General features: G+C 49.1%; 1 protein-coding gene across 1 annotated transcript; it reads left to right on the top strand.

Annotated features, from left to right (window-relative positions):
• The first annotated feature begins 3,775 nt into the window (after positions 1-3,775).
• On the top strand, positions 3,776-14,574 carry LOC146049557 (astacin-like metalloendopeptidase). Its single transcript, XM_083166083.1, has 4 exons — positions 3,776-3,922; positions 6,613-6,646; positions 8,862-8,903; positions 14,411-14,574. Exons 1-4 carry the CDS (start codon positions 3,854-3,856, stop codon positions 14,572-14,574), a joined length of 309 nt encoding a protein of 102 aa, XP_083022209.1. The 5' UTR covers positions 3,776-3,853.
• The last annotated feature ends 659 nt before the right edge of the window (positions 14,575-15,233 follow it).

The raw sequence follows: 15,233 nt of genomic DNA, 5'->3' as shown, positions 1-15,233 counted from the left end.
AGTGAGAGCTGACCAGAACTGCCACTTCTGTGTCAAAACTCCTACTACAGCCGGGAGGTATACCGACAGGCAGTGGTCCTGATGAAGCTCCGTTTTGCGAAGTGTACACTGACCTAAATCAGTGTGTTTGATTCCCCTCTTCCCCTCCCCATTGATATTGTGATTTACTGATTTGTGTGTCCTGGCTGCCGACGGTAGGGCGAGCGTACGCCAGTTCTCACTGGGATTCGCAAGCCCGCCTGAAGCCGCGGTGTAAGACGTCTGCACCGCCGCTTCTCTAATAACAGAGCAACCGTGAGACAGACGGCGCTATTACACACACGCCGCTGCCTAAATAGCTCTGTGCGTCTACGTTGGAGCAGACGGAAGACAGACGGCGGTGATATTTACACGCCGCCTGTCCACGACTAGTTTCGCTCTGCTCAACCACTGCCTGTCGGTATACCTCCCGGCTGTAGTAGGAGTTTTGACACAGAAGTGGCAGTTCTGGTCAGCTCTCACTCACCGGGTAGGCGCTCAGCCCCGATACACACCCATAGCAAGGGTGGCAACAATAATATATTTCTGCACACTTGCAATTTTGCCACTCTGGTGACTATTCGTGCTAATCCTCCCCTAGTAGGATCAGGGAGTGTTATTAATACCACATCCCGAATCACCAGATCCCGGGGAATTTAGTAGCACCACTTTGATATTAGGGCTGAGCCACAGTGTTTCACCAAAAGACAGCAGTGGATAAGCCTATTGAACACCTATCAGTGGCTGACAGACATTGGAACCTTAGTGTTTAGCACTTACATATTTAAAGTGTCCAACCTGTCTGCCAGCAGTGCCATAGTAGCACACACATATACCCACAAGGGGCCACCAGGGGAATTGGGCCACACTGAATAAGGATAAAAATGTATCCTTTTTTATCACACTGTCCGTGTCTCATGTTTGTCATTTGTTTGTCAATATTTCGCACCTTTGTCTTTTATAAAAATGAAATAAAAGTTACTTTTTAAATATTTCTGTATCTTGAGGTGCACCACACTGCGACATTTTCTTTCCTTTCTTTGAATAAAGACCTTTCAACCGTGTTGACCTTAGTCATGTCGACCTTAGCCCTGTTGACCCAATGACTCTTTATGGAGATATGCTGTAGCCCTTGGTGTCAACGACTCCAGGCTCCTATATGCTACACATGGCCATGTTTATTCTGGACAGTACAGGAATAACTGGCTTCTCACCTGTCCTGTGATTGGACAATGCAGGGACAAAGGTATCCATAGTAGGGGGTTGTAAGGACAATCCTGAGGTACCGGTATATATAGGTCACACACGTCTTCAGGACTCTCATGGACACCTTCATCAGGACACGCCAAAAGCATAGAAGGACCCCCAAAGTCCCTCCTATCAGGTATTGTACCCACATTTTCTGCATTCTTGTGTGTTACCGCCTACTTACCTGGCTCCTGATATGGGCATGGCCGCCGATAGGGGGGGTCTAGGGGTACAGGAGTACTGGGCCCGGCTAGAATTGGGGCCCGGATGGCATTATTGAGATGAGTAGCATGCGTGCTGCCAGGGAGTCAGGGACGCGGACAGCAGTAGCGCATTACCAATGTACTAGCCGCCAGCCAATAGGAGATTCCTGATTGCCAGCCAATTAGGAGTGCTTTCTGTCTGGTGTGTTCACGTCACTGGCTCCTTTCTGTCCAGCGTGTCCGCTCCGCAATGCGTCGCTGGTGAGGTGGTGCTGGTGCACGGAGGAGCTCTGCCGGACAGGCAAGGAGGGGGAACTGCCGGGTAGCTGGCAGCATGAGCGGCCCCATCCCACACTCCTGCTACTGAGTGGGAGATGGGGCTGCTCATGCTGCCAGCCCCCGCCATCTCTGCAGCATGACAGGTGAGCTCCTGCACTGCGTGGTTTCTTGCCACCCGCCCCTCCCCGAGCTCCGGAGTCCAGGAGGCGGCATGAGGATGCAGGACGGGTGCAGACCACCCGCACACCGGACGTAAGCCAGCAGAAGCCGCTGGCTGTACCGAGCTGTGCTGTACTGTACAACGCTGTGCAGCTGGCTGAATGTGCAGGTAATGATAGCTTGTGTCTGTACAGGAGAGAGAGGGGAAGGCATTGAGAGGTTTATTGAGGGAGAGAAGGAGATAGTGTAAGTTATAGGGATGAGAGATAGTAAGGTGGAAGGAGGGAGAAAAAGGTACAGGGGTTCCAGGTAGATATACAGATGGAGCGGGTCTTTTCTTTGCAGGGGATGGCGATGGCGACGTCAGCCACCATCCCCCGCCACCCGCCATCTGTATCTGCGAAAGGGGATGCATGCGCACGAGATGTGCGCGCGTCCCCTTTCGCGCGGTTCCCCTGGGTCCCCGCCGGCTTGTCTGCGATCACCCGGGGACCCCACAGACTCTCCGCACCCCCCCCCCTAACCCTGTTCGTCACCCTGAAGTGGAGACGGACAGGGTTCCCATCGCCACGCTGCCCGGAAACTGAGACGGGTGTGCGCATGAGATGCACTCGCGTCTCAGTCAGATGAGAGCCGGCGGTGACGTTCTGGTGATTCGCCAGCAAGAGGGAGCCCGTATCCATCTCTATGTGTTTGTTTGTGCCACTTACATTGTAGCACCCTGCCTTTCCCCCTTGGGGGCCCTGCCCATCCTGTCAGTCCCGGGCCCCACGATTTGTGATGGCAGCCCTGGATAGGGGTAATAAGCCGCCGCTGGAGAGGTTTATGTGCCGGCGCAGGGACGGTCTAGGCACTACCAGGGAAGATGAGGGTGCAGGCAGTGGGGGACCCTGGTGGAAGGAGTGAGCAGACACTGGGGCAGAGGAGGAAAGGAGAGGGGACATTGGGGAACCTTTGCCAGGGGACTGCTCCCCACAGTCAGCTTTCCAGGAGGGACACAGTGCTCTATTGCTGAACTCTTAATGTATGACTGCCATCTCCTGTGGTGACACCTTCCTGTTCAGCACAGGTGATGGCAATCCTACATTACCAGGGATAGAACGTTCCGTGCCTCCTGGAATGGGTCATGTTGGGAGGTGTGTTTCATATGGACAATGTATTCCGATGTAAAAGAACCCTACAGTTCTCTTCTTCTGCACCAATAGTAAAATATTAACGTATAGGTTTAATGTATTTGTTATCTGCAAAGAATCTTATAGGGGTGATTGTTACTGAGCATGTGCCAAGAAGCCTCTAGATCATGGGTCCTCAAACTGCGGCTCTCCAGATGTTGTAAAACTACAAATCCCAGCATGCCTTGCCACAGTTTTAACACTCCCTTATAGCAAAACTGTGGCAAGGTATGCTGGGATTTGTAGTTTCAGAACATCTAGAGGGCCGCAGTTTGAGGACCCATGCTCTAGATCTATGGGCCTTATTCTAGTTCACTCTTTCTGACAAAATCCTTCTTAGATGGACAAAACCATGCGCACTGCAGGTGGGGCAGATGTAACTTGTGCAGAGAGAAAGAGTTAGATTTGGGTGGGGTTTTACTTCAAAGTGAGATCTATATTGCAGTGTAAAAATTAAGCAGCCAGTATTTACCCTGCACAGAAACAAAATAACTCACCCAAATCTAGTTCTCTCTGCACATTTTACATCTGCCCCCCCTGCAGTGCACATGGTTTTGTCCATTTGAGAAAGGATTTGCTTTTGCAGGTGAACCAGAATAACTTAAAATTAAGCAACCTTGAATTACAGTGGTAAGGTTAACTGTATATTCTGTTACTGAATAAAGGCACACCTGGCAGAGACAGTGAGAGGCAGAGACAGTGAGAGGCAGAGACAGAGAGACGCAGAGATAGGAGCAATCACGTTGACTACAAATACCGTAACTGCAGTACAAGATGGACGGACAGTGGGACGTATTCTTCCTGGTCGGCCTGATTGCTTCCGCAGCAAGTATGCCTGTACAGGTGAGATACGGAGGATAGCTTTACATTACAAGTAAAAGTTGCTTCGTTAAAGAAAATGTTCTATAAATACAGCTTTGGACACAAATGTATACACTTAATTGTATTTACTGTGGGAGTTTACAGTTTGCCAATGTGTAATTAAAGATAAGTTCATCACAAATATTACAATTAAAAATGTTTTATATAAAAATGACAACAACAGCTGGAGAGCTGAAGGTTCCCCATCCCTGGGTTAAACTATAATGAAAGAATACCATGATGTTTTCAGATTGCTGGTAGGTCTCAGTTTGCCGGTCATTGGGGGTTATTCTAGTTCCATACCTCCCAGCATGCCCCTCTCTAGGAGGGACAAAATGCTCTGTTCCTGGACTTCCCTCTTGATATATGATTACCACCACCTGTGTTGCAGCACCTTTCGCCTCAATTAACCTGCTTAACACAGATGGTGGCAATCATACATTAAGAGGGAAGTGCAGAAGCAGAGCACTGTGTCCCTCCTGGCATGGATAATGTTGGGACGTATGTAGTTCACTCGCAAAGGCACAATCACTCTCTAATGGACAAAACCATGTGCACTGCAGGTGGGGCAGATGTAACATGTGCAGAGAGAGTTACATTTGGGTGTTTCAATGTTTCTGTGCAGGGTAAATACTGGCTGCTTTGTTTTTACACTGCAATATAGATATCAGTTTGAAGTTCAAACCCCACCCAAATCTGACTCTCTCTACACTTGTTACATCTGCCCCACCTGCAGTGCATATGGTTTTGTCCATTAGAGAGTGATTGTGCCTTTGCGAGTGAACTAGAATAACCCCCATTATCAGATTGCCGGTCATTCTCAGATTGCCGATCATTATCAGATTAGATATACATAGCGGTTCTCAGCTGACTGAAAGCGATGTGTGCTAGGTGAGGTGTCAGGTTCAGTGTCTCCAGTGAGAACACTGGCCCTGACCGGTTAGTAACCTGCGGAAGGGACTATAGATGGTAATCTCCACTGGGGCAGGGAATGACTGGCTGATTGCATGGGTTTCCTCTGGGTAGCCCAGTGGAAGGGATTATAGATAGTAATCACTGGGGCAGGGAATGACTGGCTGATTGCATAGGTTTCCTCTGGGTACCCCAGCGGAAGGGACAATAGATAGTAATCTCCACTGGGGCAGGGAATGACTGGCTGATTGCATGGGTTTCCTCTGGGTACCCCAGGGGAAGGGACTATAGATAGTAATCACTGGGGCAGGGAATGACTGGCTGATTGCATGGGTTTCCTCTGGGTACCCCAGCGGAAGGGACAATAGAAAGTAATCTCGGTACTTATGTAATATCTGGGCTCCCGTTTTTCTTATGAAACCGCGTCCCCTTGCGGGGCACGCTGCGCTCACCACACTATATAAAATCAACTACATGCGTAGTTGGATAGTAGGGGTATGAAAAAATGGGGTGCATTTAACATGGGAGCCCAGATAATACATAAGTACCGTAATCTCCACTGGGGCAGAGAATGACTGGCTGATTGCATGGGTTTCCTCTGGGTACCTGAGAGGAAGGGACTATAGATAGTAATCTCCACTGGGGCAGGGAATGACTGGCTGATTGCATGGGTTTCCTCTGGGTACCTGAGAGGAAGGGACTATAGATAGTAATCTCCACTGGGGCAGGGAATGACTGGCTAATTGCATGGGTTTCCTCTGGGTACCCCAGGGGAAGGGACTATAGATAGTAACCACTGGGGCAGGGAATGACTGGCTGATTGCATGGGTTTCCTCTGGGTACCCCAGCGGAAGGGACTATAGATAGTAACCACTGGGGCAGGGAATGGCTGGCTGATTGCATGGGTTTCCTCTGGGTACCCCAGCGGAAGGGACTATAGATAGTAACCACTGGGGCAGGGAATGACTGGCTGATTGCATGGGTTTCCTCTGGGTACCTCAGCGGAAGGGACTATAGATAGTAACCACTGGGGCAGGGAATGGCTGGCTGATTGCATGGGTTTCCTCTGGGTACCCCAGCGGAAGGGACTATAGATAGTAATCTCCACTGGGGCAGGGAATGACTGGCTGATTGCATGGGTTTCCTCTGGGTACCTGAGAGGAAGGGACTATAGATAGTAATCTCCACTGGGGCAGGGAATGACTGGCTGATTGCATGGGTTTCCTCTGGGTACCCCAGGGGAAGGGACTATAGATAGTAATCACTGGGGCAGGGAATGACTGGCTGATTGCATGGGTTTCCTCTGGGGAGCCCAGCGGAAGGGACTATAGATAGTAACCACTGGGGCAGGGAATGACTGGCTGATTGCATGGGTTTCCTCTGGGTACCCCAGGGGAAGGGACTATAGATAGTAATCACTGGGGCAGGGAATGACTGGCTGATTGCATGGGTTTCCTCTGGGTACCCCAGCGGAAGGGACTATAGATAGTAACCACTGGGGCAGGGAATGACTGGCTGACTGTTCTCTATACAGCTCTGGCATTGTTTGACTCTATATTTAATACTGTATGTGAGCAGGTTACTAATAGTATATTTGTGTACAATGACTTTTGTGTTCCAAATCATGCACCCTGCTCACTGTATATCAGTACCGTACATTATTATTATTATTATTATTATTATTATTATTATTACTACTACTATTCCTATGGTGCGGGTAATAAGAAATTCACACTATTTCAAAAATATTTCTGTTGCAGCCTTCCCCAAGTGCCGTGGATGGCGTTGACGATGGTACGTTTTCCCCTTTATTGTCCTCCACACTCGCCTTATACGCACCCGTTGTAATTTTCTTCTTCCCTCTTTCTCCTGTTTCTAGTTCTGTGATTTCATTTCATGCTGTTGTCACAAGATTTCCATTGTTCCCCTTTCCTCTGATAAATGCCTTTTCTTAAACCTCATCCCCTCAGGAATTCGGCCCTGGGGAAATAACCTAGGCCCTTATTCTGGTTGGTGCGGCCGGAGCCGCACACGGTGCTCCGGCCGCACAAACCAATTCCCGCCCACGAGACGGATCGCCACGGCCGTCCGTACACGGACGGCTAGCGATCCGCATAAAAATGGTGGGGCGTACGCCTCCACCATGGTGGGAGCTGCCCCCTGCATTCGATGGTCGTCGACCATCGAAGGCAGGGCCGCACGCCACAGCAGCTCCCGCAAGCTGAGACCACACGGACAATCGTCCGTGTGATAGCTTGTATGGGGGCTGAGAGCTGACATCCGGCGACGTCAGCTTTCCGCCCCCATCAGTGGCGTCATACCCTGATTAGCATGCATACGCCCCGCGTTTGCATGGGAACGCCCATGAAACGCGGGGCGTATACATAGGGAAATGAGGGTATGAAGCCCCTCACGCCCCTATACGCCCCCTTTGCGGCGGACGAAATACGTCTGCGGCGAATGGGGCTGCACATGCGCAGATTGACCTCTGCGCATGTGCAGACTAAAAACATCGGCGGTACGGCCGCACGCGGGCCGTACCGTCCGATTCAGAATAAGGGCCCTAGTGCTATGTTCCCTTTATAAACAGCAGAGGGCGCTCTTGCTGACAAAGCATTTAAAATAACATACAGCCGGGGCTCTCTAGATTTGTTTATAAAATACCTATTAGGTAATAATAATAGAGGCAATTGTGCCAGAATTATTAAGACCACCCGGTCCCTGATCCAGGTGACTGTATCCATTTGTTGGTACCCGAACATAGCATAGGGGATATTCATATATCCACCCCTGGGCCTTGTATATAAAAGTGCCTAGGATCCCTCAGCGGACCAGCAGAGGGTAGTAAAATAAAACTATCAGAAATAAACAGTAAACATATTGGGTGTAAAACAAAAGAATTTTATTGTCAGAAGTAATTATACAATAAAGACAATTTCTTGACAATAAACCTTTCTCCTATACAATGAGGATCTGCTGAACCAATAAAATTGACATTTTCAATTAAAGATCTTTTTAGGATCACTTTTTCCTTACTATTTTTGTCACAAAAACACCACCTGTGTGTATATATGTTTGTATGTGTGATTTTAACCCCTATAAATTCACTGCGGCCTCCCATCACATTATATAATTGGATTTTTAGAAATATGATCTATTAAAAGTTAAATTTTATGTAAATATTTTTGTTCGAAGTGCGCTCCCTGAATAACAGTCCTTCTTTTCTTCTTGCCTATTACTTTCCTAGGCATGCCTGCTGTTCTCCGTCCCTCCGGGCATTTCTTTAGGACACACCTGCGTTTTTGTTAGTACTCCCACTAAACGTCCGGTTCCCACGGATAGTGATATGGATCCCATGATCGTACGTGCTGCGCATAGGGTCTGTCAAGACCTGTTACGTTGTAGTTACATTATTGGCACATCCTGCATCAAAATCTGGGTCCAGGAGCTGCCGAGGAGTTCAAGGGATATCGTGATTGGATGCTGGTCTTTCTAATGTATGGCCAGTTTAAGACCAACAGTAGACAATCTAGAGCTATTGTGGGTTTCGAATGCCAGGTGCACCTTTTGGTGCCTATAGATCCCTCAATCATTGCACAGCCTTATAACTTACAGTGTACTTCTATTTATTTACAATAGTAATTTCACGTGCAATTTAATTATATGGATATACAAAGATTGAACAATGTATCTGTCTGTCAAAAGGTCCATTTCTAATATACAGGAACATTTGTATGTATGATGGAAATGTCAATGTATATCAGACACCAACATGTCCGTATTTATGGTCCACATTCCCAGAAAGGAAACACAGGTAATAGCAGTATGTCTAACTGTACATGGGCTCAAAAAGGTCATGGTAATAAAAACTTTACGGGGTCATATGAAAGTTCAGACACAGACATCAAGAAACCTTCACATGATTTCTAAAGTATCCTGAACAATAACAGACTGTACTGATAATTGATATATACCTGTAATCACATTATGTGTGTGCTTGTATTTACAGAAATCCCCTATGTCTTCAGCAACATTATTAAAGCCAACAAAGGTACTGTATAAACATATTGCAGCTATAAATGCTAAAGCATAATATAAAGCGGTCATTGGGTCGACTCAGCGAAGGTCGACAGGGCTTAGGACACCTGAAATAGGTCAACCTGGGTAAGGTGACAGGGTCGGAAGGTCGACACCAGCATTAAGTTAACAATGGGAAGATCGACAGTCAAAAGGTTGACAGGAATTTTTGTTCCGAGTATTGGCACCAGCTAAGTGTACCCCATCCCCTCGCATGGCTTGCTACAGTCGCCATGCTTCGGGCACTATTATATTTTCCCACCACGCGGTAGTAGATGGTATGGTATGAAATACCGCCTGTCGGCACATGTCGGCTCAAAAAAAGAAGTGAGAAACGCATGTCGACCTTTTGACTGTCAATCTACCTATTGCTTGTGTCAACCTTCTAACCTTGCCAACCTTAGCCAGGTCGACCTATTTCTGATGTCGACCTAAGCCCTGTAGCCCATCAGTGGTCGACCTAATCTATGTCTACCTGTATCGGATGGACCTAGTGACCATTTCCCATGTAAAGGAGCCGTGGTCACAGCTGGGAATCTGGAGACATTTTTGTCATTTCAGCCTTTACATTGCAGGAAATATTTCACAGTTAATTTCCAATATTTTTCTTATATCCGAATAATTGCAACTGAGACTAAGGGGGTTATTTCTGTTTGATACGGTGAAACGTATGTACGGTCCGTCACACCGTGTGTTTTCTGTACGCTCACGGTGAGCATAAGTCTGCCCACAGAAGAGCCGCACACGGACGGTCACAGACACCGACAATGGGGAGTGGGGTTCACTTGAGCGTACGCCACCGTGCACGGACAGATCTCTCTCTTAGCCACCGATACCTGGCGTACATCAGAGCGTACGCCACAGTGCACGGACAGATCTCCCTCTTAGCCACCGATACCTGGCGTACATCAGAGCATACGCCACAGTGCACGGACAGATCTCCCTCTTAGCCACCTATACCTGGCGTACATCAGAGCGTACGCCACAGTGCACGGACGGATCTCCCTCTTAGCCACCGATACCTGGCGTACATCAGAGCGTACGCCACAGTGCACGGACAGATCTCCCTCTTAGCCACCGATACCTGGCATACATCAGAGCATACGCCACAGTGCACGGACGGATCTCCCTCTTAGCCACCGATACCTGGCGTACATCAGAGCGTACGCCACAGTGCACGGACAGATCTCCCTCTTAGCCACCGATACCTGGCATACATCAGAGCGTACGCCACAGTGCACGGACGGATCTTCCTCTTAGCCACCGATACCTGGCGTACATCAGAGCATACGCCACAGTGCACGGACAGATCTCCCTCTTAGCCACCGATACCTGGCGTACATCAGAGCGTACGCCACCGTGCACGGACAGATCTCCCTCTTAGCCACCTATACCTGGTGTACATCAGAGCGTACGCCACCATGCACGGACAGATCTCCCTCTTAGCCACCGATACCTGGCGTACATCAGAGCGTACGCCACCGTGCACGGACAGATCTCTCTCTTAGCCACCGATACCTGGCGTACATCAGAGCATACGCCACAGTGCACGGACGGATCTCCCTCTTAGCCACCGATACCTGGCGTACATCAGAGCGTATGCCACAGTGCACGGACGGATCTCCCTCTTAGCCACCGATACCTGGCGTACATCAGAGCATACGCCACAGTGCACGGACAGATCTCCCTCTTAGCCACCTATACCTGGTGTACATCAGAGCATACGCCACAGTGCACGGACAGATCTCCCTCTTAGCCACCTATACCTGGTGTACATCAGAGCGTACGCCACCGTGCACGGACAGATCTCCCTCTTAGCCACCGATACCTGGTGTACATCAGAGCGTATGCCACCGTGCACGGACGGATCTCCCTCTTAGCCACCTATACCTGGTGTACATCAGAGCGTACGCCACCGTGCACGGACAGATCTCCCTCTTAGCCACCTATACCTGGTGTACATCAGAGCGTACGCCAAAGTGCACGGACAGATCTCCCTCTTAGCCACCGATATCTGGCATACATCAGAGCGTACGCCAAAGTGCACGGACAGATCTCCCTCTTAGCCACCTATACCTGGTGTACATCAGAGCGTACGCCACCGTGCACGGACAGATCTCCCTCTTAGCCACCTATACCTGGTGTACATCAGAGCGTATGCCACAGTGCACGGACAGATCTCCCTCTTAGCCACCTATACCTGGTGTACATCAGAGCGTATGCCACAGTGCACGGACAGATCTCCCTCTTAGCCACCGATACCTGGCGTACATCAGAGCGTACGCCACAGTGCACGGACAGATCTCCCTCTTAGCCACCGATACCTGGCGTACATCAGAGCATACGCCACAGTGCACGGACAGATCTCCCTCTTAGCCACCTATACCTGGCGTACATCAGAGCGTACGCCACCGTGCACGGACAGATCTCCCTCTTAGCCACCAATACCTGGTGTACATCAGAGCGTACGCCACAGTGCACGGACGGATCTCCCTCTTAGCCACCTATACCTGGTGTACATCAGAGCGTACGCCAAAGTGCACGGACAGATCTCCCTCTTAGCCACCGATATCTGGCATACATCAGAGCGTACGCCAAAGTGCACGGACAGATCTCCCTCTTAGCCACCTATACCTGGTGTACATCAGAGCGTACGCCACCGTGCACGGACAGATCTCCCTCTTAGCCACCTATACCTGGTGTACATCAGAGCGTATGCCACAGTGCACGGACGGATCTCCCTCTTAGCCACCTATACCTGGCGTACATCAGAGCGTACGCCACCGTGCACGGACAGATCTCCCTCTTAGCCACCAATACCTGGTGTACATCAGAGCGTATGCCACAGTGCACGGACGGATCTCCCTCTTAGCCACCGATACCTGGCGTACATCAGAGCATACGCCACAGTGCACGGACGGATCTCCCTCTTAGCCACCGATACCTGGCGTACATCAGAGCGTATGCCACAGTGCACGGACGGATCTCCCTCTTAGCCACCGATACCTGGTGTACATCAGAGCATACGCCACAGTGCACGGACAGATCTCCCTCTTAGCCACCTATACCTGGTGTACATCAGAGCGTACGCCACAGTGCACGGACAGATCTCCCTCTTAGCCACCTATACCTGGTGTACATCAGAGCGTACGCCACAGTGCACGGACGGATCTCCCTCTTAGCCACCGATACCTGGTGTACATCAGAGCGTATGCCACCGTGCACGGACGGATCTCCCTCTTAGCCACCTATACCTGGTGTACATCAGAGCGTACGCCACCGTGCACGGACAGATCTCCCTCTTAGCCACCAATACCTGGCGTACATCAGAGCATACGCCACAGTGCACGGACAGATCTCCCTCTTAGCCACCTATACCTGGTGTACATCAGAGCGTACGCCAAAGTGCACGGACAGATCTCCCTCTTAGCCACCGATATCTGGCATACATCAGAGCGTACGCCAAAGTGCACGGACAGATCTCCCTCTTAGCCACCTATACCTGGTGTACATCAGAGCGTACGCCACCGTGCACGGACAGATCTCCCTCTTAGCCACCTATACCTGGTGTACATCAGAGCGTATGCCACAGTGCACGGACAGATCTCCCTCTTAGCCACCGATACCTGGCGTACATCAGAGCATACGCCACAGTGCACGGACAGATCTCCCTCTTAGCCACCTATACCTGGCGTACATCAGAGCATACGCCACAGTGCACGGACAGATCTCCCTCTTAGCCACCTATACCTGGTGTACATCAGAGCGTACGCCAAAGTGCACGGACAGATCTCCCTCTTAGCCACCGATACCTGGCGTACATCAGAGCATACGCCACCGTGCACGGACAGATCTCCCTCTTAGCCACCAATACCTGGCGTACATCAGAGCATACGCCACAGTGCACGGACAGATCTCCCTCTTAGCCACCTATACCTGGTGTACATCAGAGCGTATGCCACAGTGCACGGACAGATCTCCCTCTTAGCCACCTATACCTGGCGTACATCAGAGCATACGCCACAGTGCACGGACAGATCTCCCTCTTAGCCACCTATACCTGGTGTACATCAGAGCGTACGCCACAGTGCACGGACAGATCTCCCTCTTAGCCACCTATACCTGGTGTACATCAGAGCGTATGCCACAGTGCACGGACAGATCTCCCTCTTAGCCACCTATACCTGGTGTACATCAGAGCGTACGCCAAAGTGCACGGACAGATCTCCCTCTTAGCCACCGATATCTGGCATACATCAGAGCGTACGCCAAAGTGCACGGATGGATCTCGTCCGTTTTCCCACCGACACCTTCCGTATATCTGAGCGTACGCCACATGCAAACATGTTCTAATATTGTTCAAAATAAGACTTTAGAGTGTGATAGGCAGATGTTGGGATCCTTTGTTAGATATATGTGATTGCAATAATGTGCTTGGTGGCATCTTACATACAGAGTGTGCTACATAAAGTTCATAGCAGATATGAAAGTGCATAATGTATGTTCTTGGGAAAAAAATATACAGATTGTGTGCAAAATAGTGGCCATGGCCTTAGGACATTGCTCCACCATTGCAAGTAGAAATTGAGTCCAAAAACATCATAGTTGCACTTAGACGTGGTTTATGTGTCTTTTTCATAATAAAAAACTGGTATGTTTGTGTTACAGTGAAAAAGTTGACACATGTCGACCTCTGTTAATTGAGTGTCCTGCTTTTTAAAGTATAGAAAAACACTTTCTGAATGAGTGTAGATGGTTATAAAATAACTACCTTGACATATATAACCAGGTCTTAGAATGAATCTTACCTAAAATGAAACCAACCTTTACATGTAGAGAAGTGTAGAAAGATAAGGTTCCAATGTGTTTGAGGGCTGTGTGTGGCTTGCAGGTAGTGAAATCATGGTTTTCACTTAATAGGCTGCAGCATTGCTTATTACATTCAGGTGTAGTAATCAGCGTTAATTAGCAGACCCAGGCGTCCGCTCTCATGCGGTATCTCTAGGGGTGGTCTGGAGCTATCTTTGGCGTCTGCCTGTTTTTGGGCCAAAATGCACGGTGCGTTCACTGATTGAGGCAGTTGTGGCAACGTGCATTTTGTGTGCACAACCCCGTGTACGCCCATGTTTACTCCCAGTTTTCCTCATTATTCCGGCCGCTCCCATAAAAACGCCCACAATGACCTTGCTCTTGCGGACAGGTTTTTTCGCACGGAGAGACCCGTCCGTGAGCGGTGTGAGGTTGCCGCACATGCGCATTGAGAAAGATACGCATGCGCAGATGAAAAAAAAAATAAGATCCATAGCAATCACCCAGCTTAGGAGAATCATCAAGTACATTCTTTACAATGACAGTTAGTAGCTGATTAGTTGCTATGGACAACTTCTCCAGTGTTCCACTTCTCCACTCTCGCTGCTTGGTACATCAACCCCTAAAGCATTCCACTAACCTATGAATGTTTCCCTCTTATGATTAATGCAGAGAGTACGTTGCCGATAATGGGAGGTGACATCCTAATCAATATTGGACGCAGAGCCATCACCTGTTCAACATGCCCGTGGCCCAAATCTGCAGATGGGACTGTCCCTGTGCCGTACACCTTACCCTCTGAGTATAGTGAGTTTCTTCTTCCTTATGTTTTATGATATTACTCCATGACCTTCATACTTCAGTGTAGTGTAATGACTGGGTTATTTTACTTGTCCACAGGTCCGAGTGATATCAGTTTGTTCAACAATTCCATACAGGAGTTTAGTACATTGACGTGTGTGAGGTTTATACCTCGGACAACAGAGAATGATTTCCTCAACATTGTCTCATCATACGGGTAAAATATTCTAATCTATGGGGGTTATTCAAACCTATGATTAAGCGTTTGCGAAACGTACGTTAGGAGATAGCAGGGGGGATGCGGCACACAAGTTGTATGTGACCGACCCGCCCTGCCAGAGCTTGTCCGCCGTATATATGTGTACCAGCACTAAGCTGTAAATAAAAGCTGTCTGGTGCGGCACCGCGTCTGTCAGACGCTAACACAATACAGACTACATTGTGCTAATTGCCGGGCGCACAACACGTGGCCCGCTGTTAGGAAGATTTAATGAAATGTCTGCACAGATCACAATTATGTACTGGCGTGTCTGAAATTATATATGTCCTAAACTTGTAATGTAGGGAAGCTCTCAGGCTATTTAGCATAAAGATATAGAGCGACCTTAACCTAAAAGCAGTCAGTTGCTACACATAAGTGTACTGTGGCAATTACTCTTGATAAGCCACAAACACAATAATTCCATTTTTATTC

This window comes from Crinia signifera, chromosome 12, assembly GCF_055691185.1.
Source record: "Crinia signifera chromosome 12, ASM5569118v1, whole genome shotgun sequence".
NCBI lineage: Eukaryota > Metazoa > Chordata > Amphibia > Anura > Myobatrachidae > Crinia > Crinia signifera.
Note: the sequence above shows the minus strand (reverse complement) of the source record. Positions and strands in the feature narration are given on the sequence as shown.